We start from the raw sequence: 25,952 nt of genomic DNA, 5'->3' as shown, positions 1-25,952 counted from the left end.
AGAGGGAGGGATCAAAATCAAATCATTGCACAATGAAACTAAATAATTTTGTGTTTGTATTCGACACACGTGTGTCTAATATGAAGGAAGAAGAAGCTTGTTGAAAAAGGCTGGGGTGTGACGCTGCGAAGGGAGGTGTTAAATGTGATAAAGAGAGAGTGTAACAGTCACTGGCATTACTCTGTTCATGTAGCACCACACACACACACACACACACACGTTCTGAGGCGGAGGGAGACAGAGGATGGAGAGGAAGTTGAGCACTGACTTCCTATAATTGGCTGTAATTAGATTGTCATAATTAGGAGATGAATGGAAACAAATGAAGGAGGAGACAGAGAGGAAGAGGTCAGAGTAGGTCAGCTCTAATTCAACACCTTCATTAGGACGACGTTCTGAAAACTCTGGGATACACTGTGCAGCTCTAGAAAATCATTCCGGCTGACAGAGTTGGAGAGAGATCAAGACTTTTGGCAGAAAACAGGAAGGCTGAGTGTATTTTATCAAAGTGTCTCTTCGTGCAACATACTAGATTTGGAAATGCTGACATAAAAGGGGAACATAGAAACAAGTGTTTAAAGGATGCTAATTATTTTGTCTCTGCAACTCCTAATATACACACTGACTCAGAAAGAAGTATTGTGATTGCTGTTCCTTCTTATATTACACCTCTTTAAAGGAAACTATAATCAGCCAAAAAGGGGCAAGTCCTGTATAAAATTCTGCTTAGGGCCCCATCCGGTTTGGAGCCGGTTCTGGCTTGTTGGGGGACCGGACCACCTCTCACCTCGGGGATCTTCGGCCTGCTTGGCCAGTTTACGCAGGGCGGCAGCAAATCCGGAGTTTGCAGACTGGGCAGCTGCGTTCCCATTGGTTAGAGGGCTGAGGGGACTGACTGTGGCCGTGGTGCGAGTTGCTGTGGAGATCATTCCTAATGATGCCGATTTATTGGACTCATGGTTCATACCTGAGGGAAAGAAAGAGAGACAAGAAGCTTCAAAATGTTGAAAATCACTGAAAAACGTGACGAAGCGAGATTTCTCTTTGTTGGAAAAAATTATTGTTTTCCTGATCCAAGCTGGTGTCTTATTCAAACTGAATGACTTTAGCTGCGGCTGACAAGTGTGTAGAAGTGTGTGTGTGCGTGTGTGTGTGTGTGTTTTACTGTCTGTGATCATGATAGAGAGTGCAGCTTCAGCATAGATAGAGTGGAGGGAGTAGAGCTGTGTCAAATAGAGCGCTGACCCTAATAGCAAATCACACACATGAGCGCACACATGTCCGTTTCCTCAAGGGAGCCAGCCGACACATCTTAAGACCCGGGAGCATCCACACACACACAAGAGTCTTATTAAGTACGACTGCATTTTTACACCCTGACACAACACACACACACACACACACACACACAACCCCACATCGATACGCCGGACAGTGGGCGCAGCAAGGGGCCAGCATGGTTGGAGCTTCCCTTGTTTTCTTCATCTATCCCCACACTGACCCACTAATGTTAATTACAGCTGGAATTACTCCCTCACAACCCCTCCCTTGCCCCCCACCTCCCCTCAGCACCCACCCACCCCATCCTGTCCCTCTGCCGGCTTCAACCATGACCTCATTACTAACACACACACACACACACACACACACACCTTTAAAGCACGCACACACACACACACAGAAAACCACAAGAAGAACAAACGAAGACCAAAAGCAGCAAACACGCTCATGAAATATTCATATGTGCACACTGAACATGATTATTGAGTGCTCTGCTCAATCCCACTGACAATGCTGGTGAGCATGGAGGACAGGCAGGTGTCAGGGCCTCAAAGTAGCAGAGACTTTCATATTTACAGGCGCCTGGACGGATCCTGGACTCCACCGTGTGACACGCGTGAGCAAATCACTCACAGGAAACTAACAGACGGAGGAAGAGGATGGAGTCTTGAATAAAGTGGGCATGAAGTGGAGAAGAAACCTGAGATTTCAGCAAAAATAATCAGGATATATTTTGGTATTGATGCATTCTTTCATGTTTCCCAACAGAAAGGATCACTCTCTGTGATTTATGTGTTTCTTCTCTGGTAATAACATGTTAAAAAGAAAAGAGGAAGAGGCAAAGAGAGTAAAAGCTCAGATCCTGATAAGCTGAGTGTGTGTGGTTGTGTGTGTGCGCGTATGCATGCGTGCGTGTGTGTGTGCATCTCTGTCTCTGCTGAGCCCAGCAGTCAAGGGAGAGATGATAAGACACTTTCTATCGACTCCTTCTCTTCCTCCCTCCCTCCTCTCCTCTCCACACTCTCACTCTTTTCCTCCTTTGTCTCCTCTCCTCCTCTTTCGTGTTTATCTCAGCATACTTGAGCTTGTTCAACAAAAGCCAGTGCACATGATCTCCTCTCCCTGTCCTGCTCCCCTTTTAAAACAATCTTTTTCCTCAGAGGCTGCTCCCTCTGATGTTCCAGCCGTTTTTCACCAGCGCTCGCGCTAAAAGTGTCCACATGCACGTAATTCAGACATGCAAACACTCACCCCTGCCTGCCGCTCACTGATCTCCTCCTGCTCGTCGTCTTTCTGCTCCTGTGTGAGACTCTTTCACTCTCCCCCCCTCTCAGCCTTGCAGCTGCTACGTGGTCACGTGATCCCTTTTCTATCTAACCTCTCCTCCTCCTCCTTCTACCCTCCCTGCCTCCCTCTCAATCTCTCACCCCATCCACTCCATCCAGCCTCTAACTCCTCGCTTTTCTGACAGTTCACCTATCTTTCCATTTTCTCCACTCAAGCTGATGTTTACGCTTTCTCTTCTTCCGTCTTTTGCCTTCCTCCCTTTTGGCTCCCACTCCAAGGGGGGTAGAGTGGCGGAGGCGGCGGCGTTGGTGGTGGCTTGGGGGGCGGAGAGAGGATGAGTAGAAGGAGGAGGTGGAGGGTGGAGGGTGATGACGGAGAGGGAGGGTGTGTGATTTGAGCTCTGTGTGTGTGTGTGTGTGTGTGTGCGAGTGTGTGTGGTAGTGTTAACCCTCCATCCATCACTCTGTCTCTCTGTTTTAGTCAGCTATCTGCTTTGGGACTCCGGGGTGGGGGGGGGGAGTTATGTGGGGATCTGGGGTGAGTAAATAGAAGGGGTTTACAGAAACCTTTCACCCCTCACCTCTGACCACTGACCCCTCAGCAGGAGAGAGAGAGGAAGAGGAGGAGGTGCAAAAACCCGAGTGGAAATTAAGATGTTTACTGGAATCTCCTTAGAAATTTTGACCTGGGTTTTCTACCTAAATTAGTTTGTTGTTGTTGTTGTTGTTGTTGTTGTTGTTGTTGTTGTTGTAAACAGATGTGGTTGCATCATCAAATGAATCGCTACGTATCTCAGTAAAACTATTAAGAGTTTCCCCAGTACTAAAGTGTTTTTCCATAGTCGTTAAAACTGTCACCCCGTCGTGACCGTATGAGACAGAAACTCTGACAAAAATCGTCAAGCTGCTCCACCTCCTTCCTGCCGTTCACAGCTCCTGACCAAAGCCAGCCAATCAGAACCAGGAGGAGCGTCTGCTGTCAATCAACGCTGCTCAATGTGCTGATGGCAGAGAAACATCTTACCATTCCAGGAAAAGCTTTTATCGGTGGTATCATCGGTGGCTAAGCTAACTAGCCCTAGCATTCAAGGCGGGCTAAAAGCTGTAGCCTAGCAGATAGCAAGGGGAGGGATGAGCATGAAAGTGATTGACGGCGCTGAAACCCTCCTACTGCCTCTGATTGGTTGTTTCTGATTGATTGACATATTTCTGCAGTTTGTACAGAAAAACATAGATTATCTGTCTTAGATTATATTGTCACGGCATAGTGATAATTTTAACAAATATGTCAAAAACTTTTTCTTTATAGAAGTTAGAGATTTCAACCCTTATTTTTTAATTTAACATAGAAAAGCAACAACTGTTCCTACTTGCTAAAGTTATATAAAATATTGATTCCTATTATAATGATCTATAACTTTACAAATGCTACATTTAGATTTTTTTTTCTCTGTTTCCAGGGATATTTCTGCCAAATTCATCTGTCTGGAGAGTGAAAAGTGAAACAAAATTTGATTTGACTGAGAAGTTGAAGAACTGGGTTGGAAATGACGATGCCAAGTTGTAAACAGTCTGGTTGCAGGTCAGAAATCCAGGAATAGGTTAATTATTTTGGTATCAGCTACTAATGCTGATACAAGACAAACAACAATATGTGAGTCTCTTTTTATGTATCCAAACACCGAAGGAACACGTTCACATACAGAGGATGTAAGCTGCTGCGTGTGATGACAGTTTAATGAGATGCAAGCCATCAGAAGTGTTAATAAATCATTTACATCTATGAATTTAACATTTTACAATTATGTGGGTTCTGAACCCAGGGCTGCTTGTCGGCCTCTGAGAAGTTCCAGCTTCATTAAGCGTTGTTGTTCTCATAAGGTTTGGAACCTTGGGAAAAAAATGACTTCCCGACTAGAAAGAACATGCACTTTAAAGCAGTTCATGCAAAGACTTGACTGGTTTCTCAAAAACAGATTTAGCTCATGTTTTATTTTGACACCATTTATGTTTTCCTCATGTTATAGTCAAAGTTTGGTAGACTCAGTACCAAGCAAGACGGACGTCAGGAGGAGGTGGAAATGCCATAAACAAGTTCTATTATTGTATTTTGCTGCACAGGAACCAACATGTACATGAATAAAGTAGGCCTCCCTACCCTAACCCTCTGTAATAATTTTAATTACTCTGAATAACCTGCCTATGTGAACATAAAAGAAAAGTCTACTTTGGAAAACATTGCTGAAAATCTAAAAATTAGGAGGCAAAGAACGCATTCAGCAAAATACATAAGGGTTGCTCTAGACAGGAGCCTGATTGGGATGCATTTTACGACTTCAAAGACTTTTCAAGGCTAGAAAAGTACAAATATTAACTGGAAAATGTCAGCCAACTGGTAGCTGCAGTGACAAACTGTTTAGTTGACCTACTGAATAATTGGATCTCGCTAAATCACTTGTTCAGAAAGAACCTCGCAACTTCTGTTTATGTATATAAAATGCAAAAGCATACTTAATGATACTTGCTCATGTTGCTATCAGCCTGGTCACCGTGAGCACAACAGCGATGAAATCCCGCTGGTTTTCCAACTGGAACACAGTTACTTTGGCATAAAGTGAATCTGAAACACGAGTTTCAACTTCTGAGTCAAAAATCATTAATCAAAACAGGAAAGAAGACATGAGCCATGCCTTTCTGTGTCCTGTCATCTAGAGAGGCACCAAAGCTCAGGCGTCCATGCACTTCGATCAGCCACAACATTAAATCACTGGCAAGTGAAGGAAGTAAAATTGCTTTGACGTTTGCAAAGAAAAAAAACAAAGCTTTTCAGCAAGGTTAGACTGAATTATTCCCACAGTGTATTTGTCTGCTGCAGTTTTTCTTGACTCCAGGTGTTTGGCTGAATCTGAAAATGAAAACGACTTTTTGCACAGTTACAGTATCTGTGTCACTGGGTTTCATGATACACAGCTGCCACGCAGAAGTGAAGCATCGGTGGTTTGGTTTTAGTTGTTATTTTTAATTCCCCCTGTAAACTTCAGTGCCGTGCAAAAGTATTCAAATTCTTTAAATCAACTCACTTTATCTCACAAATTGCTATGCATTTCGCTGAGCTTCTATGTGACAGATAATCGTGTGCGGGATAAAATGATAGATGGTTTTCTAGTTTGACTACAAATGAAAATTGGAAAAGCGTGGCATGCATTTGTATTCCCCCTCTTTACTCGCACACCCATAAATAAAATGCAGTGCATCTAATTATCTTCAGAAGTCACCTAATTAGTGAATGTAGAAAAGCTCTGTGGGTGTGAGCGCCAGCAAATATACCAACTGTTGGTGGCACGATGTCACAACCGTCTTCTCAATATTTACCTTTGGGATGTTTATCTGTCTTCCAAGAGACAATAAAGCCACTGGTGTTGCTAAAATGATCCCTCCACTGCAAACCAGTAAAACTTCCCTCACCTTTGGCAAAATGGAAATCACATCAGGGTGGGCCACGACGCATCCAAACACAGACACACACCTGCCTACGCAATCAAATTCAGCTCAGCTTGACGTAAGCGATGCAGGACATGTCAGGGCCTGTGTGTTTAGCGCCTCTCTTTCCGCATCGCTCACTTTCTCTTCTTCTGCTCCTGCTACCTCACAAAAAACAGGCTGGACTCCAGGGGACGGCACGGACAGCAGGGGGAAGACCTGCTCTGCCTCGTCAGCTCATTAAAGAAAAAGAGAGCGTGTGTGTGTGTGTATGTGTGTGTGTGCGTGTAGGTGTGCGTGTGTGTGTGTGTGTGTGTGTGGAGGAAAGTAGGGGGCATTAGTGTGGAAGAAGAGGTTGTAACACCAAATTGACCTTACTGCCATGCCTGAATGTGTGTGTGTGTGTTTCTGTCTATGTCAACACTTTGACATTAAATTGATTATCCTCAGTTGTGTTTATGAACAGTTACCTGGTGTAAAGACCAGTAATGAGCCTGCAAACACACACACACACACACACACAGTGAAAATATGCTCCATTTAAACTTTAAAACATGTGTTTCTGGAGTGAATGCTAATCACAATAATGGCTACTGTGGCTGCTACAATAGCTGGCAGACTTTTTCAAACTCCCCAACACACACACACACACACACACGGGGGAGAGAAAGAGAGTAAGGAAAAATAGCCAAATGTTTTACGGCCTCTTAAACTTGTCTGTAATAGCAGTCAGAGTGGCGTCAACACAGCGGTCTCTGGGGTTCCTCCGGGGGCTGCTAAATGGCTTTAGTAGCTGCAGTCACTCTGCAGCTCGCACAGAAACACTTAACACATCCTTACAACCCATAAACAACCGACACACACACACTGAGATTCTCACACACCCGAAGGATCGAGTCTACTTAGAAATTCAGGGGAAAAAACCCCCCCAAAAAAAAACAACGCAGCTGAAGACGCACACACACACACACACACACACACACACACACACACACACACACACACACACACGCACATATATTAATGCATGCGCTGTCTGCACAGAAACAATTAGCTGACTCAGGATTCAGGCTTTTCTTTTCTTTCTTTTTTTTTTTTTTTTTTGTTGTGCGTCAGAAAACGTATGCATGTGACCCCTCGGGACCAAACAGCCAGCGTGCATTTATAGTTCTGGGATAAATGGAGCAGAAAAACCACATACTGTAATAACCAACACTCCCAGTAAGAAAGAGGCAGCAGCAGCAGCAGAGGAATCAAACTGTAACCGAAGGATCTCTCAGTAGGGAATAAATGCAGGCTATCAGTAAACAAAAAAAGCCTCCTTATTTTTTCTCTTCTCTTCTTTTTTCCCCTCCCTTCCACCTCCTCCTGGCTGCAGGGCATTGTTCCTCTTTCAGTGACCCCTCTCTCCCCCCCTCCATCTTGGTTTCTCTAATCAGTGTACTTGTCTTCAAGCATCTTGTCACTGGCCATCAGATGTAGAACCAGGACATAAATAGCAGCAGCTCTGGGACGGCACACATTTTTCTGTATCTGTCAGTGTCATCGTTTCTTGTGCCTCGTCATTTCCTCCCCTCCCGCCTGTGAAACCACTCAGTCTCTAGCAGGCATTTGCCCCCTTCTTCTTTTCTTTTTTTGTTTCTGTCATCAATCTCCTGTGCAATCTGTGACTCAGTCTCGACTCTCTGATACGAAGGTGATGCAAAAAGATAAGAGTCTGAGGCAAGCCAGCCTCTCTCTGTCGCTCTGACTTCAGCCTATGGAGGTTTTTCTTTTTATTTTTTTGAATTTGAAACTGGAGGAGTGTTTACAGGAGGGGTGGGTAGTGGTGGTGGTCGCGGGGGGGGGGGATGTCAGACAGTTAAACAGCCTCGGCTCACCAGGTGTTGACATCGCTGCGGCTAGACCCCGACCATCTGAACAAACACGAGCGATGTGTGCTGACACACAGATAGCAGATGCACGCAACCTTTACCATCGTAGCAGGTGCTGGGTAAGCGTGAAGTACAGTGTGTAACTGAGATGTGTGCTACAATAAAGAAAAAAGAATAACTGGAGGGATAGTTCAGAGATTAAAGGATTGCCTAATCTGTATCAGACTACAGATTAGGCCAAAGAAGTGCGGTTTTAGCAGCTGTTCCATTCACCACCTCTCTTTTATACTTGACTCTGACTGATTGTTGTATAAGCTGCGGAACAATCCCAGATGGCCTTTAAATCAGATTAAGTACTCAGATAGCTTCCAGGATTAAGAATCTATCTTCTTGATTAATCATCGGAATATAATGAAAGACTAATAAGAAAGTTTTGCAAATTTTGTTTTTCCACATTTCGTTCTGCTACACTCAAAAACTTTTATGTTTGTTATTCTGGGGGTTTTTGGGATAGTCCAACATAAGAGGGAGGAAAATTATATGAGTTTAATTTGTAATCCTGAAACAGAAAAGGTGTGGCAAAACCGAAAATTTACCAAGACATCGCTGAAAAGCAAGACTGAAAGGCCGGACAACGAGATCAATAAGTCAGAAAAGAAGCCGAAAGGTTCACGGAGAAGCTGCACAAATCTGTGCTCAGGTAGGAGAGGACAATGATTATTAACACGCTCCACAAATTTGGCCTTTGTGGAAAAGTGACAAAAAGAAAATTACTGTTAAAAAAATCCTTCAAAGAAGTCCTGTTTGTAGTTTGCCACAAGTAACGAAGGAGCAACAAACAAAACCGGAAGATAGATGAAACTTTAAATAAGCTGCTTTTTTTTAACAGAAAACTAACTCTGCAGCACGATGTTGGCAGCATCATGCTGTGACAACATGGGGACAGTAAAGGACAGTGAAGCTAGTGAAGTCTGAGGAGAAAACGGTTGATGGTAAAAACGTCAATCCCGGAAGAAAACATGTTAGAGGCTTCCAGTAGGACAATAACCCCAAACAAACAACCAGAGATATAAAGGAATTATTCAGAACGTAGAATAATTATGTGTGTAAATGGACTAGTTCAAGTCCAAATCTAAAATCAGTTAATTTACGGCAAGACTTAAAAAAAATGTATTATTTTCCCCCACTTCATAATTATGCACATTTTTGTTGCTTTATTATATTTTTAAAAAATCCAGAAAAATACACTGAAGTTTGTGACAAGACATGAAAAAATTTATTTAGTAAAGAATATTTTTGTAAAACACTCAAACGACTCTGCTGGCCGCTTCAAAATGGATTTTCATTTTCTATTGTGGGGTGAAGTTTAAGAAATTCAGTGGAAAATATATAAATAAAACTAATTAACTATTACTTTACTCCTCTAAAAAAAGGAGTAAAAAAACGTAAAACTCTTGGTCACATAAAAACATGATAGATTTTCATGAGGATAATCTATCCTCATGATAATCTAATGTTTAAAAGTCCTGGTTTGGTCACGTTTTTCTGTGTGTCATTTTTAATGTGCTTAAATATTCTTTAAAATGAAATTGTTGAATGTCCACTGATCACAACAAAAAGCAGTGATCAAGCATATGTTCATAACTTCTACAGTGAAAAGGACTGACATGAATTAAGAAAAAAAAAACATATTTCAATATTTAGCTCATATTTTGTAAGGTGAGGAAATAAAGACGGTGAGGTGAATCTGAAGCCATCAGTTTACAGCCACTATATGAGAAGGAGGTAATTAAAGAGATTGGAGGTTTACACAGTAACCCCTGCTGAGCAGCTGGTCTATGGTAGGTCAGGAGCAGCACATGGTGCATGGTGTGTGTCTGCGTGTGAGTGCGTGTGTGTGTGTGTGTGTGTGTGTGTGCGTGTGTTGAGCTCCACCTGCGGGCTGTGTACACACACAAAAGCGACGGGATCCGCTTGACTGCTGCTGATGCGCCCGCCGGCATCTATCTCAGCCAAACAATACAGTTGCTGTTAAAGGTCCCGGATTAAAGAGCAACTCCTCTGTCTCCCAGGGGTGCTGGGAGACAACCATCAGGAGGAAACTGCAGGCTGACACACACACGCACACACACACATAGCATGTATTTGTATACTCCTGAGTTATATGAGCAAACAGGTGCGGTGTTTAATCACTGACAAGTTTGACTAGAACAAGAAGCCACACAACAAGGAAGGAGCTCAAATACCTTTATGATCCCAAATCTCGCTGCTGTGCCAACACACACAATTAACTGTCCCTTACAGGAAGTGGATCAATCAGACTTAAAAATAAGAGCATGAATGCTCTCTGTGTACTTTCACATAGATTTAAAAGATTACAGTTGTCTTGCTTGTTTAGTAGAAAATAATGCCTCAGAATGGTCGCCATTTTGTGAGTGGCAAGATCGCCTTAAAACGAGGTTGATGTGCAGCTGCTAACTGGGATTTCCTCATAAAGAGACATTCTAAGTTTACGCTCAATTAATATTGGATGAGTTGGGTTGGAGTATAAAACTATGTGTTCATTTCACTACAATAAAAGTTATTGTGTGAGATATAATATTAAACATCTGAACATCAAAACTGAAAAATGTATGTGACAAAATTAGCTTAAAATGCACTTTAATCCACCTTAGTCTCAAACTAGTTGAAAATATAATAGAAAACGGTGGAATTACAATTCTAACTATAGTCGTTAACTTTAAAAAATATATACGAGTTACTTATTAATTATCTATTGTGAAATTGAGCCCATTACTGTTTTCTTTCAACAAAACGCCACGCACAACATGGCGCCGCCGTTGACGTATGATCGGAGCGCTCGTGCAACGTCTCCTATCCCCAGCCTATGCTTGAGCAGCCCAACGTAGTTTTATTTGAAAAAAACAGACACCAGAAGCTGCTTTATTCCTGCTGCCTTCACTCTGTCCATCAAGCCGAACCAGTTTGATGACATACTGCTGACTGATTCAATCACACTCACTTTCAGACTTCATGGACTGAAAACAAGCTTCACTTCAAACAGTCCGTCCAACGCTAGCGAAAAGAGATTATGAACTGAAGATAACACCGCAGAATCATCAAAAGTATAAACGAAAGAAGCAGCAAAAGGAGTGAGAAAGTTTGACCAGCTTAATTAATCAGTAGGACGTCAGGAAAAAGCCGCATGTCGATGAAGCACCTTCTCAGACACTGATAATTAACAAACATTTGTGTTGAAACAACAGAAAACACAAAACTCACCACCTCACCGGAAGGAAAGCACGCAATTTTTTGCGCATATCGCTTAAACAAATGACGGTTCTGTGCGCTGCGATGTACAATTTGATCCCCGGGACGAAATACTGTGCAGCACACACGGTGTGGAGATGTGGGGAGGAGAGGAGAACTCATTAACTGTCCTCTGAGAGAGAGAGAGAGAGAGAGAGAGAGAGAGAGAGAGAGAGAGAGAGAGAGATGGGAGGAAGGAGGAGGAGGAGGGGAGTGAGCACCTGCTCCACTGATGCTCCCTGGAGAGATGGAGGGATGTGGGGAAGGAAGATGTGAGCAGATCCCTCACAGCCTGGACATGTTTACTGTCCACTGGAGACAATCAGGTCTGTTCCAGGCAGCTCCTCCTGCTGTTACCGCTGCTTCAGAGAGCTACTAACAGCCATATTTAACTAATTAGCAATAATACCAGTAACAGGCTGCTGCAGCTGCTAATAACCGTCCTTACCAACAGTAGAACTATTAATTATTGGATTCTGCTGAAATGTTAAAAATCTATGGCTATAGATTTTTCTTTCTCCACTAGGTGGCAAGATCCTCGTCCCGTGGGCATCTTGGCATATTGACCTAACTATATGTGAAAGTAACGTCGTCGGATATTCGCATATGCCTGGATTACAGCTCTGGAAAAAAAGAAACCACTGCAAAATTATCAATTCTCTGATTTTACTTTTTATAGGTGTTTGAGTAAAATGAACATTGTTCTTTTATTCTATGAACTACTGACAATATATCTCTGAAATTCCAAGCAAAAATTTAGTTTTTGTTTGCAGAAAATGAGAAATGATCAAAGATGCAGTGCTTTTAGACCTCAAATGATACAAAAACAAAAACAAGTTCATATTCATTTAGAAACAACAATACTAATCTTTTACTACATACTGTAAATAGTACATACAAAACAATTGATGAATTTTGATCATGATGATTATAAGAATAAGAAAACCTAAAAAGCCTCTGGCTGATCAAGACTGATCTGCAGAGGGGATTTTACCCTTTTCTAAAAGTAGAATACTAAATCAAGGAGGATTGCACCATTAAAGGAACAGTGCAAAAAAAAAAAAAAAAAGAGAAATGTGAGTATGGTTCGGGTAATGGAGCAGGTTGTCCATTAATTGCAAGGTTGGCAGTTTCTGTGCACACCCGTTTACAGAAGAGCCGCTGGGAAAGACGTTTGGGTAAAACACCTAGTAAAGCAGTTTACGTATTCAAAAAAAAAAAAAAAATAAAAAAAAAGGTGCTTCATAAGTACTGACCATCCATCATTACGGCTGAAACCGAAACAGCTTTTTGAAAATTAAAACTGTCAGCTTGTCCATATTTTATGTCCATGGTAGTCAGGGGCAACATGTGGCATAGCAGAGGCTGTTGGTCTCAATAAAATCACCAGGGTTCCCAACCCCAAACCACACAACTTTAGTACATCAATTACTCCCTTTTTCTGTCCTTTTTAGAGTTTCATATCACGTTGGACTACTTAGTGCTTTTGGTACAACACAACAAATACATGCACTAAAAAAAAAGGAGAAAAAGAGAATATTTAGACAGAATACAATAGAATAGAATAGAAATATCCTTGATTGGGGAAATTCAGGGTGTAACAGCAGCATCAAGTATGTAGGTTCACATTAAAAAGTTCAAAAAGTATTGTAAGAATTGTGAAGTATATAAAGAGAAACTAGATTAATAATAGTATACTGTACAGTAAGAACAAGATTACAACATAAAAATACTGTACAGTTATCAGAAACAGCATACTCTGATCCAAGAGATGTGAAAAAACAATTATTATATATTATATATGTTATTATTATATATTATCCAGTGCAAACTTTATCTTGAGCATGATGTAAAGAACACATAAAAAAAAACTAAACAAAAAGACAAAGAAGTGGTTAAAAAGCAGTAGATAGGAGGGAGGCTGCAGGTTACTACATAAAGACTGAACTATATATGGTCAGAAAGAAACATGAGCTGCCAGTAAAAATGTAGCCTAATCACAAAGAAAAAGCATAAAAATAATCCAACAGTGGTTGATATTTTGTTGTATGTTGCGAGTGTTGGCAAAATAATCTTGAAAAACTAAATTCTGCTACTGAAGCATGCATTGGAATCATTAAAGTTTGCAGGCAAAATATCACAACGTCACCTTTAAGGGACACAGCTTTGAGCTACATACTAAATAAGAGATTTTATAATTTATTCCTACCAAATGATTCGCCTTAAATAGACTTATGAGTTTCAAAAACAGTAAAATTGCTGTCTGTGTGGTGCAGCTGGCATGCAGCTATCACATCTGAGCTTCAGGTCTCAAGCCAGCTGCTTGCAGGGTTTCCTAGGCACATTGTTGGTTATATGCTGTATAACTGCAACATTTGCACTCTTTGTTGTGTTCATTATCTGTATCTCAACACCAACTGCCAATTAAAGCCAAAAAAAAACAAAAAAAAAACTGGGAAAAACAATACCTGGTTCTTGGAGCTGGAGCAGAGAAACCAAAACAACCAAAACAACCAAAACAACCAAAACAGCGGCACACATTGTTTTGTCAGTGCCATTTCTGTTGCTCAAAGTAACTTTGCTTTATAGAAGCTCAAATCTGTTCTAGTTTTTATTTTGGGTCGTTGTCCTGTTGGGACACCTAAACGATTGTTTGTCTCAACAAACCAGCTGTTGAAATAAGACGAAGAATCTGAAGATACAGTCCTTCACAATTCTGTTCAGTTCTCATCTCCCTTCAGTGCACCATCGGGGCTTTCTCCCATTGAACTCGATTTCTCTGGCACAATTTCTCCACTTCTCTCTTCGCAGTGGAGGACGGGTCAGTAAATTTGAAATTATTAAGTCTATTTTGGAAAAGCTAAATACCACTTCAAGCAAGCATAAACATGTTCTTGCAGAATTGAAGAAGTTATTTTGAATATTGATGTTTCCATCAACCTTTTCTTCTGCGATACATCAAAATGTGCATAAGTGGAAAAATGTCGAAAGATCCAAACTAATACGATACTCATCCCACATGGTAAAATTAAACTGCTGATGTTAAATATAATCATAACTATTAAAATGTTCTCACTCCGTTAAGGGAAAATAATCACATTTGAATAAGTTTGGCTTCATTATACAAGACTGTCCCTGGATAGCTGGTGAAAATACAAACAAACTATCAGAAGGATAAAGAAATGGACATGTTCAGGAGCGTCTCTCTGTCATTGTGTGCAGTAAGTTCTCTCAGCCTGCTTCATTTACTCTAATATTTCAACATCTCCCCCGGGTCTTCTCTGCCTGTTTCTTTCCTGATTGTTCATCCCTTCATCTCCTCATCCCTCTCTTCACGTCTCCCAAGCAGCTGCTGCTTCACTTTGCAGCTACTTAACAGCTGTTTTGCATCAATTTGCGCTTCCGAGTGTAGATTTCTACCTTGTCCATCCTTCTAGTTTTCGATTTCCCTCACTCTCTCGTTCCCTCCTGTTTCCCCACTTGCTTTCCTGAAATAAACAGCCTTGATGTTCTTCTTCCAGACCTTCCACGCAGACTTGCTCAACACTAATGAAGAAATCCCACGCTAGCATGACTACAAGCCTCAAATTAGTCAATAATTCACACGGATTAACAGCCCTCGCTTTGGAAGCAGCAGGTTCAGGAGGAAGCGCTGGCGAAGAAAAGAAATAAGCAAGGCCCCTCTATAATCCTCAAATCTCTCTCTCTCTCTCTCTCTCTCTGTGTGTGTCTTGTGCCCGGACCCACACAGGAGAGAAGAGGGGGAGAGAGCGCGTGTGTTTGTGTCTGCAGAGACTTGTGCAGTCTGACATGATTTATGGTTCGGCTGTGCACTGCAGGCAGACACTCTCGGTTTTCTCTGAGGTGGGTGTCTCACCTACATCCTTTGTGACCCATACAGGTTGTACATCTCTCTGAGTAAGTGTGTTTGCCAGAGGGATGGGGAGAGGAAGATAAAGTGTAATATGTGCGAGTGCAGGTGCAGGAACCTCTCGACTGAAAATGTGCCTCTCTGTTTGTATGCAGAGTTGGAGGTGAGAGGCTGTGGGAGGGTGGCGGGTGGAGAGGGGGGTCAAAGCTCGCAGAGGTGTGGGTTATGCTCGGCGAGGTGACTGTAGGATCCCCCATTAAGCAGCGCGTAAAAGAGGCCAAGCACAGAGGCCGTTATGAACTCCAGCAGTAATAGCTTCAGGAATCTCACCGCCTCTGGAGACCCGGTCATTAGCCTGCTCCTCTCTCATAAAGCCCTCTATCTATCACACACACACACACACACACACACACACACACACACACACACACACACACGCACATGCACACACACACACATACATTTGTATGCAGACGCAGCCAGACACACCAAACACACAAGCAAAGCACATCCACTTCTTATTCATCTCTGCCGAAGGAGGGAATAATGCAGCAGATATAAGAACAATCCACCAAGACATCCACAGATGTCTTTGGAAAAAGGGGATGCACGTAAACACACACATGCACACGCACGCACGCACGCACACACACACACACAAACCTACACACACACACACACACGCACTCTCACAGACACAGATGCTCATTTACAAAAGCAGTGAAGCAAAATATCAGCCATGAACCCAAACCCCTGATTATTTAAATATATTCCTCCTCCCCCCACCCCTGGTGTCGAGCTGGGGAGACGCTGAAGCCGCCTGTTAGCTGTGGTCAGGTAGGAGATCACAAACAGAGACGCTGTCACATACAATGCTGCTGCTGCTGCTGCTGCTGCTGCTGCTGCGTGGCCGGACAAGTAACGTAAGAGAAACCAAATCCATCCTCTGAGCTTCCAGTCTGCACACACACCTCGTCTGTGCTGTGATTTAAACGGATGGCTCAGGAGTTTTTCAGCCGGGTTCTGGTAAATGTTTACGAGCAGTCAGTATCTTACCCATGAAAAACAAAGCAGTGTGGAAAAAATATTTTGTGTCCTTACAGAAATCTTTTGGATTTTTTGTTACAGTGCCATGTTTTGGACCACTGGACAAATTTCAATATCCTGGACACACACAAGTTGTGATTCATGTGGGGGGGGGAAGCCATCTTGGTGTGTCACCCCTGCTGGCATCAGCTGACGTAAAGTTTGATTAAAATGGCCATTAGTTTTTTTACATCAATGTGCAGGGAGTTTTTTGATACATTCTTCACTGCAGAACTTTTTAATTAGGCCACATTAGATGGTTTTAATAATGAATGACCTGTTTGGTTACTTGTTTATGTTCAGACTTTAACTAGGTCACTTCAAGACTTTATTATTCATTTGTTCTTTTATTTTTTTGGAGAAATTCAGAGGTGAACTTTCACTGACCTGCTGAGAAAACAACTTAATTTGACATTAAGGTAACACCTGTTGATTGAACTTTCTCCTTTCAATTAAGGAGGCCCTTTGCATCATACTGTCACCACCGTGTTTTACTGTTGGAATCACATGCTGTTATTTCATCACTAGATGCAGCAGCAGTCTCTTCAGTCCACAGAAAATCCTCCCAAAAGGATTACAGATCATTCAGATGGTTTACTTTTTGGCCAATGTTCTTTTTCAGTAAGTCGTGTTTTTTTCTTTAGATCTGTCCCATGGAGGCCATTTTTGCCTTTTTGTCTGTTTCTTATTGTTGAATCATAAACACAGACTTTGGACCAGTGAGGTCTCCGTTGCTTGGTCTGGATTCTGAATCTCAGAGTAATCTTGGTTGGGAAGTCGCTCCTGGAATGGTTCTCTACTCGTCCATCTTTTCTCTAGATAATGGCTCCAACTGAGGGTCACAGGAGTCCAAAACCCACAGAAATAAGTTTGTAACTCGTTCCAGACTGAGAGAAGTCAGAGACTTTGTCTCTCAAATATTCTTATCCACATAGATGCAAAGTTGGTTTGGGTAACTTTTTATTTAATAAATCCAATCGTCATATTCTACCTTTTGTATTTATCTAGGTAATATGTCCTAATAACAGCATGTGTCGTTATCTGAAACATTTAAATGTGACAACATGGTAAAACAGCAGAAATCTGTAAGAGATCAAATATTTTTGGCAACACCTGAAAAAGTTGCGTAAAAACCAGATTATACTGGTTCAAGCAACATCTACTTTATTGATTTTAACACTTTCTTTTCTTTAAGCCCTGATGGCTGTCTGTTAGCTTCAGGTTGTGTAATGATCTGGACTTTTACTAAATGACCAGAACAGTGAGGTTATCTAATGTAGGTAAGATATTAACTACTTTTACCTTCTCCTCAAAATCCCTGAACTGTCCCTTTAATTCAGACACTGAAGAGCAACTGCAACAGCAGAAAGGGGATGTGTGCGCTCCCTATCCTGAGGCACTGGCACCAACACACATACAAAGTGCACAATGGCATCTTCCATCACTATGACCCTTCACACACAGACACACACACACACACACACACACACACACACACACACACGCACACACACACACACACACACACACACACACTCCCTCTGTATACATAACACAGAGGGAGTCCTGACAGGAGAGATACCTGGGGGTCAGAGACACTCTGGCAAAGGTAATACTGGAGTCAGTCACTCTGTCCTCAGGCACAACACACACTGAAAACATTACATTTACACACACACACATACATATGATGATGTACACACGCACACACACACACACACACACACACACACACACACAGCACTGTAAAGATAAGCCCTAATCCTGTTTATTACCTCCTCCCTCTCTTCTCTCTCCCTCTCTTTTATTTTATCTCTCTCTCTTTATTTTCTCTGTCTCTCCTCTTCAAGCTTGTTTCAGCAGCAGCACTCACTCACTCACTCACTCGCTCACTCACACCATTATTTGTGCATTGCCAGTTTACCCCTGTGATGTTTGCTGGCCTGAGGCTGAGACGAGGAAACAGGGGAGGGGAGAGCTGATGTTTGCTGCTCTTTTCCAGCTCCGGCTCTGCTCACGTCCTGCAGAGAGAATTACCTTCCCTTTGTCTGCGTGAAGGGGCGGCTGCCTCCGCCATCTGTGCAGCGGATACAGTGGCAGGCATGTGTGCATGCGTGTGTGTGTGTGTGTGTCTGTGTGTGTGTGTGTTTGTGTGCATGCACTCATGTGGGTGTATGTGTGCATTTCTGTAGTCTTTGACAATAAAGACATCTTGAAAGATTTGATGCGTTGAAGATTAAAGGGTCAGAGAATTACTGGCCTCACACTGAAAGTAATTGAGATGCTAACTTTGACAAAACACTCTCCTCTCCTCTCAACATTCATTTGGCTGCTAATCCAATTCTCTCCTCTCCTTCCTCCTCTTCAGCTCCTTATCAACTTTTATCCATCTACTTCTTCCTCCTCTCCTCCTTTCCCTTCTCTCCATTCCTGCCTTGTAAACCTCCCCTCCCTCCTCCAGCTCTCAAACCCATTTCCTTCTCTCTCCAGATGGGTGCCAGGGAGTAGCGGCAGCTTGCTGTGGTCAGGGCCAATTATTTACATAATTATGATCTCCCACTTAACCACATGATCCCTTACCTGGGTGTGGGCAATTAAAGCCTTCGTCATTATGCAGATTATGCAAATGCAGTCAGGGGCGGAACAAGGTTGCATGTGAGCAAACGCGGCTCTGTGAAGGCGCTTGTGTGTTGAAGGTTACTGACTCGATGTGTGCAACAGCATAAGGGTGGCTGGATTTTGTGTTTTTGTCCAACATACGGTTCTTTGCAAAGTTTGTGTTCTTTGCTGCCAAAGGAGCCAGATTTTAATGATCTTTATCAAGCTTTTCCTTTCAAGCTTCTGCTGATTGTGTACGACATGGAAAGTTTTCAACGGGGCAAGAATACTGTTTTTCTTTTTTTTTTTTTTTAGATTCAAACAAAGCGGACTGGTTGTGATTTCATTGCAGCTCCATCTGCACATTAAAAGTATTTAAGATAAACCTTAACTTATGCCATTACTTAGTTTCTCTGTGAGTCTGGAGTGGTCGAGGGTGAAGTTTTCCTTCATACGTTGGGGTTTTATAAGAGAGTTTTGTCATGATTTGTGTATTAGATGGACCCAAGTGGAGACCAGATGACTTAATGGAGAAAATTTATTACAAAAGAACATACTGCAACCCAGAAATCAGCATGAGGGGGACCTGGAAGACATCTGACAGGAAGCAATGAAGCAACTGGAGCACCGGGAAACCAGCATGAAGGAAGCAGACAATGGAGAACTAGAGAATCTGACGAAGAGCTGAGAAAGCTAAAAGACTTTGAAGTACTGAGAGGGTTGACAAGTGGCACGAGAGGCAGGTGTGACAAAAAGAGACAATGTGGACTCCCTTAGCAACAATGATAATCCAATAACAAAAACAAGGGGAAAAAAAGAATAAGAAGAGCTGAAAATCGTATTGGATTCAGGTGTGTAGGTTGCAGGTCCCTGTGCTGTGTGATTATTGTTCTTGTGGTTGTGCTTGATCTGTAATAGGTTCAAAGTTCACAGGGAGTGGATTATTATCCCAGAACAACTATTTTCACTTCCTGTTTTACTTTCTCTTCTAGCTGATGTTTAATTAAGCGCAGACATTAGCAACTAAAGTTTCAAAAACTGTTCAATCATCTATGTGAAAAAAGGAAGTACACTCCATTTCATAAAGGTGGTTTATACATACATATCTGCTGTATCTCCAGATTTTTTTATGGGCTTTGCAGGAGGAGGGGGGATTTTTTTTTTATCAAACACAGCATAGTGTAATATGTAGCTTGTATTTTTTTTTAATGTCACTTTAACACACAAATATGTGCTAGCAAAAAAAATACACCATTTCCAAAAGTTGCTAAAAGAAAAAATACAATGCTGTTTAAACATAAAGAACAAATGAGAAAGAAAGACAAAGAAATTTAAAAATTCTAGAAACTTAAGACGGTTTCGTTTTAGTGAGAAACCTAGTGAGTGAATGATAAAAGTAAAGGATAAAAAAAAAATATTTATCGTTACTGATTTGTGGGATTTAAGTACTAAAACTAGAACTCAGCTTTGTTTATTTCAGATTTAGGTTTGGTATCCACACTAAAGTCTGGATGTTGCTGCATGTTTTCAGAAAAAGCAGAAACAGAATAAATCCAAAAACAAAATACTGTAAATCTCCCTGCATAGGCAGCTTCTAGTGTGTGTGTGTGTAGGCGTGTGTGTGCATGCGTAGAAACCCGTGCAGGTTCGCTGGAACCTGCTAACCTGCCACAGCCAGGTGGCAGACAGGGCCGTGCCCGTGGGTAATCAACAGGCTCTTTAGTGAAGCGGCATCATTGATCGTGCATGTGTGTCTGATTGTGTGTGTGTGTCTGTGTGTGGGCCAGGAAACACTCATGCTTGCTGCTCTGAGGACTGTGAACCTTACAAAAGGAGGCACGTGTCAGCAGACAGCTGTGTTATGAACTGTGCGTATCCTTTCAGAGGCAGTTTGTTTAAAATACCCCAGTCCACTTTAGATGTGGCTTGTTATGAATAGGGCAACATGTCATGGCCATTACAGTTTTTGTATTTATTTAGCTTTTTTGCTGTAAATTGTGATTTGATACACACAAGGCATAAGGCAACTGATTAGAGTTGTTTTGCATATGTCAATTTTTGTGTTTGTTTTTCCCTATTTTTTATGTTTCAATCCAATTTCTTCAATTGTGTTTGTCTGCAGCTAAGAATTTAAGTAAAAAATACTGCATGGATATTAGGAAAATATAACAGTATGAATATCGGGGAGGTTTGTGGGGAAAAAGACAAAGCAGACTGAAATGGCCAAAATTCAGTATCAAAAACCTTCAGCAATCATTTTAGGCAAAGATTTCTGAACATCCAGAGGATTTTCAGGGCACAGATGGTTGTGCCGGACAGCTGATTAGACTAATTCAGAAACTGTAAGGCTGCTGGGATTTTCCTGCACAACCATCATCTAAGGCTTGCTGGAAATGGTCAGAAAAAGAGAAAATATCAAGAGAGCATCAGCGACGTGGACACAAATCTCAGATGGTCAAATAACAGAAAGCCAGCAGTGGCTTGAAACGTTACAGAACATTATCTCTGAATCTCTGTCAGCTAAGAACAGGAAGCGACAATTACCACAAATTCACACAAATTTAATAGATTTCCAGAAGAGTTTCAGGTAGAGTCACACTTTGGTGTAAACAAATTGAAAACATGGACCCAGTAGCGGTATTGGAGATGTTTTCTTAGCACATTTTGGGAACTTTACAACCAAACGACCTTCATTTAAACACCACAGCTCACACTGCCCTTCTGATGGCTACTGACCACAATCCCTGTCGCAAAGTGCAAGGGACTTTAAGTTGGTTTTTCAAACATGACAATGAGTTCACTGTGCTCCGGTCGGGTCAAACATCACCAGCCATCCAGCTGATGAATCCGCAGCAGCTACGGGATGCTTTCATGTAAATATGGACCAAAACTGACCCCATATTGAAAGGATGCAAGACAAATTTGTGATTCCCCAGTTATGGTACAGAAACTGGTTCATCCTCTCTAGGTTGTGTGCAATTTATCTAAGAAGTCGGAGCTAGGACAATTTGAAGTCTCACCTGAGCTGACCTCTTTCTATTTCCAAGTCAGAAAACCAGAGGAACACGCTCCTTGGTTAATTACATTTGCCATTACAAGACACTCAAACGCTAAAGGAACATGTTCACAATTAAATTTTATACAGAACTGTGCATTCCTCTTCTCTAAAAAAAATACAAACCATCAGAAGTGCTAATAAATAGTTAATAGCAACTTTCACAAACTACAGGTTCGATACTGAGCTCAACTTTTCCAGGCGAAAGTCCAACTTTAAGGAGGTCTTGTTTGTTTCATTTCTGATTAAAAACCATCATAAAAAATCACCACCAAGCTGATATTGTTCGATTTTAGTACCTCTTGTTATGTCATTAACGCAAATATGCAAAACACAAAATTACCAGTTTTTGAAAACTTTGTAGTTTAAGTCTAGCAGTGAAAATCCCCGCTTTACTACCCGGTTGCGTTCTCATAATCGTCGTACGTTGGCCAGTGAATAACAAAATATATGCTCAGCATAAATCTTTGCCAAGAAAAAAGATTAACATATTTGCTTAGCAGAGGGGAAAAAAATGAAACCTCTACATGTTTTACTTGTCTGGAAGTTCAGATGTTTGGCTTTTTATTTTGCTCATTTGCTCGTGTTTTCTAGAGGCAGCCATCCTGTTTGGGACATTAACGTCTGCAAATTTTATCTGCTGTTTTCTGCGTTTAACTCCTCTTTCCACCATCTGCTCATTATTGCACATCCAACTGCTTATTACAGTTTTAGTATTAGTGCCGGTGCATGCCGTGTCTTTGTGCCTCGTTCTGTGAGTGTGAGGAAGAGAGGATGAGAAGAGTTACCAGCAGTTGCAGTGATCACCTCAGGTCAAAACCTGCTGGCATTTATTCACGTCTCCACAACCCAGAGGGCACACAGCTCTTGCGTGTGTGTGTGTGTGCGCGTATGTGCGTGTGAGTGTGTGTGAGATCTGAAGCTTTTTTGCTTGTTCTAAATGAGTTTAAAGATTGTATAATGATGTTGCGTGTGTGAGCGTGTGTGTCGGCTTGTGTTGTCAGTGAGTCCTCTGTTAATTAAGAGCTCATTAGTGACACCAGCTCTTTTACCAATTAGCATTAACTTGCCTTCTTGCTCAGTTGTTTGTTTTCCTTGTTGAAAATGTACTAAAGATTCTGTTTTTATTAATTTCGCTTTACTCATACATCTTTGTTGGTTTGATTTTCTCCGTCCCCGGAGGTTAAGAAAAGATGAAAAACTATTTTATTTATGACTTCCTTTGTACTTTTGTCTCGGTGAGAGATAGTCATCCAGCTGCTGCATGATGTGTGTGGTTTTTATCTCCTCCATGTTGTCATGGTCTTTTATTCATCTCATTAATAACAGCGCCCTTGAGGTGGAGCACCGTGACCCTGTTTCTATCGCTGGTGAGCACCAGCACGCTCACGGTGCCGCACGGAAATGCATACAAACACACAATCAGCAGCACAGGAGATCCTAGCAGCAGGCCCCCCACCCCCCATGGAGGCAGCACCCATGTCAGCTTCCCGCTCTGCTGCACAAAGAGAAAATGAACGCAGAGAAGTGCGAAGTCAGAGCATGCAGATGCGAAACGCTTTGATTTGACCCCCAAGGACCAATAATATCATCCCTAAAAAAACTGATGAAAAAAGTCACACATATGAATGTTTGTCCTGCTTTAAATATGTCAAACTACCGATTCAGCCTGAAATATTTATGTCAATTATTCATTGCATTTTCAGGAAAGGACAGTATGTCACGTACTTAACTAGGTGGTTAAAAGAATACTGACATATTACCCTGAAATACTTTTAAAAGAGTATTTATTTTTATTATTAGAAGGGTCTGTGATTGGGAACGTGTTTTCTAGTTGTTTGATTGTTAGGTTTAAAAAAAGAAGTAATTCCCACTCAAAGTGCTTCTGAAAATCTATTGTAAAAGTGTTATGTAGTAATGTTTTTACACTCTAAACAGGTCAGTCTCTTCAAACTAATTTATACATCAAATCTTCTTCAAATTCGCTGTAACACAGACCAACCCGCATGAGATGTTTCCTGCCAACAACCATATAAATAACTCTTTGAATAATTTGAATTGATATGAGTTACAACAACATTTAATTTTCCTTAGGTATAAATAAGGCATTTTTGAATTTGAACTACTAATTATATTTTTCAGAGAGCGTATTTCATGCACTCCACTGGCCATCAAAATAATAATAATAATAATAATAATAATATATTTGTATTTCTTTGTGGTTGCTTAATGATACAGCAACAATCAAAGAAAATATTAGCCTTTGTAGGCCAAAAATAATAATAGTAAAAATATAACTCAGCAAAAAGCAATTTGCTCCTTTTGGTTTTGTATAAGCCAGAGGTAATAGCAGAGTACAGCTAGCTGCTGCAGGAAGTTAGAAAGTTCTAGTCTAAACTTATAACTTACATCTACTAGTTGCTTTTAAGGTTTGGGATTGCCAGTAAAAAATCTTTTAAACAGCTTTGTGACAAACGTAGATTACGTCGATTGTGGTCAGTGGGTTTGTTAAATTTGGTGTTGCAGCAGTCGATGCGTTTATACATTACACCCTGTTTTATTTTTGACCATTGATTCACAGTTTCCACAAAGCAGCAGATAAGATCCCGAGGCCAAAAGCAGAGTGAATGTGCTGCATCCATCTGACATCTGTCATAAATCACACAGCTCTGCGTCCTTGTGGTTTGAACACATATCATGGAAATCAATGCTGGGGTCAAGTCGAACACTTTCATGGTGCCCTCGAAAAATACCACAGCAGCCAATAAATACGACAGGCTTATACACACGTCAACTATCTGGATTTCTCACCCCATTGACTCGCCACGATAACGTAAGCGTGCATGAATCGATCGAAACACAAACGCCAAAGAGGGGATTCTTCATGTGGACAATGCAGCGAGGATCTGTCCATCTCTATCAAAATGTTGTATTTAAAGTATTCTTACTGTTGTTAGGATCTTTACCCAGCCTGCAATAGAGAAAGACGTATAATAATATGGATTTAATCAAAAATTATGAAACTTCAATGTAAAGAATTAATCTTGACTGTATCATAAACTAGACAGAATTTAAAGGTGTTAATCTGCAAATGTTGTATTAATCTGAGAAGCAGCCAAGAGACCCATGATAACTCTGGAGGAGCTGCAGACCCCCACAGCTCAGGTAGGACCACCTGGTGACAAGACAACTGTTAGTTGCACACTCCACAGATCTGAACTTTCTGGAAGTGTCCTAAGATTAAGTGCTGAAAGAAAAGGTTCAATCTGCAGGAGGAGTTGAACAATAAACGTTTGGGCTTACATGCAAAATGTTATAAATGCTGAATCCAAAGCTGATGTTCACACACACACACACACACACACACACACACACACACACACACACACACTCCCTAATACATATACAGACCAACCCGCTCATACATTTTTTTTATTTATTTTTTTATTTTTTTGCAAATACTGGGTAGAAACTGAGAGTAAGTGTCTGGATGCAAATGTGTGACACGGTTTTGGTTTTGAGGCTGTCTGAAAAGTAAAAAACCATGAAAGCTTCATCTTCTACTCGACCAAAGCACAGAAATGTTGTGCTGCGTCAGTCCACCACATAAAAATGCTAATAAAAACAGTGAAGCTGTGGTTTTATTTTGACAACATGTGAAAAGCGTTGAGGGCAATAAATATTCTTTTAAAAGCCTTGAAGTCATTCATTTACCACCCCCTGCTGTAAATACATGCTAAATGGTCACATACCGACTGAAAACACTGTCCAACAAATGAATTACTTTCCACTTAGAGAAATTGCACCCAGATTGGTGCTTTTTTAAGCTAAAAAAGAAAAGGCACATGTTGACCATTACATTTTAATATTTCTTTACTGAAAACACATTGCTTTTGTTCATGAAGCCACCAAAGCACATAACATTTGCACTTTAAAATTTGAGTTCTAGTTTTATTTATTAGTACCAGAGATCGGAATGCTGGTTTTCCTGAAATGGCATAAAGTTTTGTTTTAAAGTATTGTCAGGATCCTCTGTCAAGCCTCTGAAAATAAAAAGGAAATTGCTGTGATATGTGCGTGTGTGTGTGTGTGTGTGTGTGTGTGTGTGTGTG

At 41.3% G+C, this 25,952-nt stretch overlaps 1 protein-coding gene across 6 annotated transcripts in view; it reads right to left on the bottom strand.

Annotated features, from left to right (window-relative positions):
- Positions 1 to 25,952, bottom strand: part of LOC106936633 (genetic suppressor element 1-like) — a 47,540-nt gene that overhangs the window by 15,969 nt on the left and 5,619 nt on the right. For 2 of the 6 annotated variants that reach the window (XM_015017751.1, XM_015017752.1), the window contains exons 1-2: positions 11,212 to 11,344; positions 788 to 967 (exon numbers count right to left, since the gene is read on the bottom strand). In XM_015017751.1, the coding sequence (XP_014873237.1) occupies positions 788 to 965 (178 nt within the window). In that variant the 5' untranslated portion in view covers positions 966 to 967; positions 11,212 to 11,344. Of the gene's footprint in view, positions 1 to 787; positions 968 to 2,532; positions 2,899 to 11,203; positions 11,345 to 25,952 lie in introns of those variants that run through there. The other 4 variants (XM_015017755.1, XM_015017756.1, XM_015017754.1 and 1 more) reach the window with 4 other exon arrangements.

The sequence above is a fragment of the Poecilia latipinna genome, unplaced genomic scaffold, assembly GCF_001443285.1.
Source record: "Poecilia latipinna isolate Pla-1442-1.1 unplaced genomic scaffold, P_latipinna-1.0 Scaffold2183, whole genome shotgun sequence".
NCBI classification, from domain to species: Eukaryota; Metazoa; Chordata; class Actinopteri; order Cyprinodontiformes; family Poeciliidae; genus Poecilia; species Poecilia latipinna.
The sequence above is the reverse complement of the archived record's forward strand: the minus strand, read 5'-3'. Positions and strand labels throughout refer to the sequence as shown.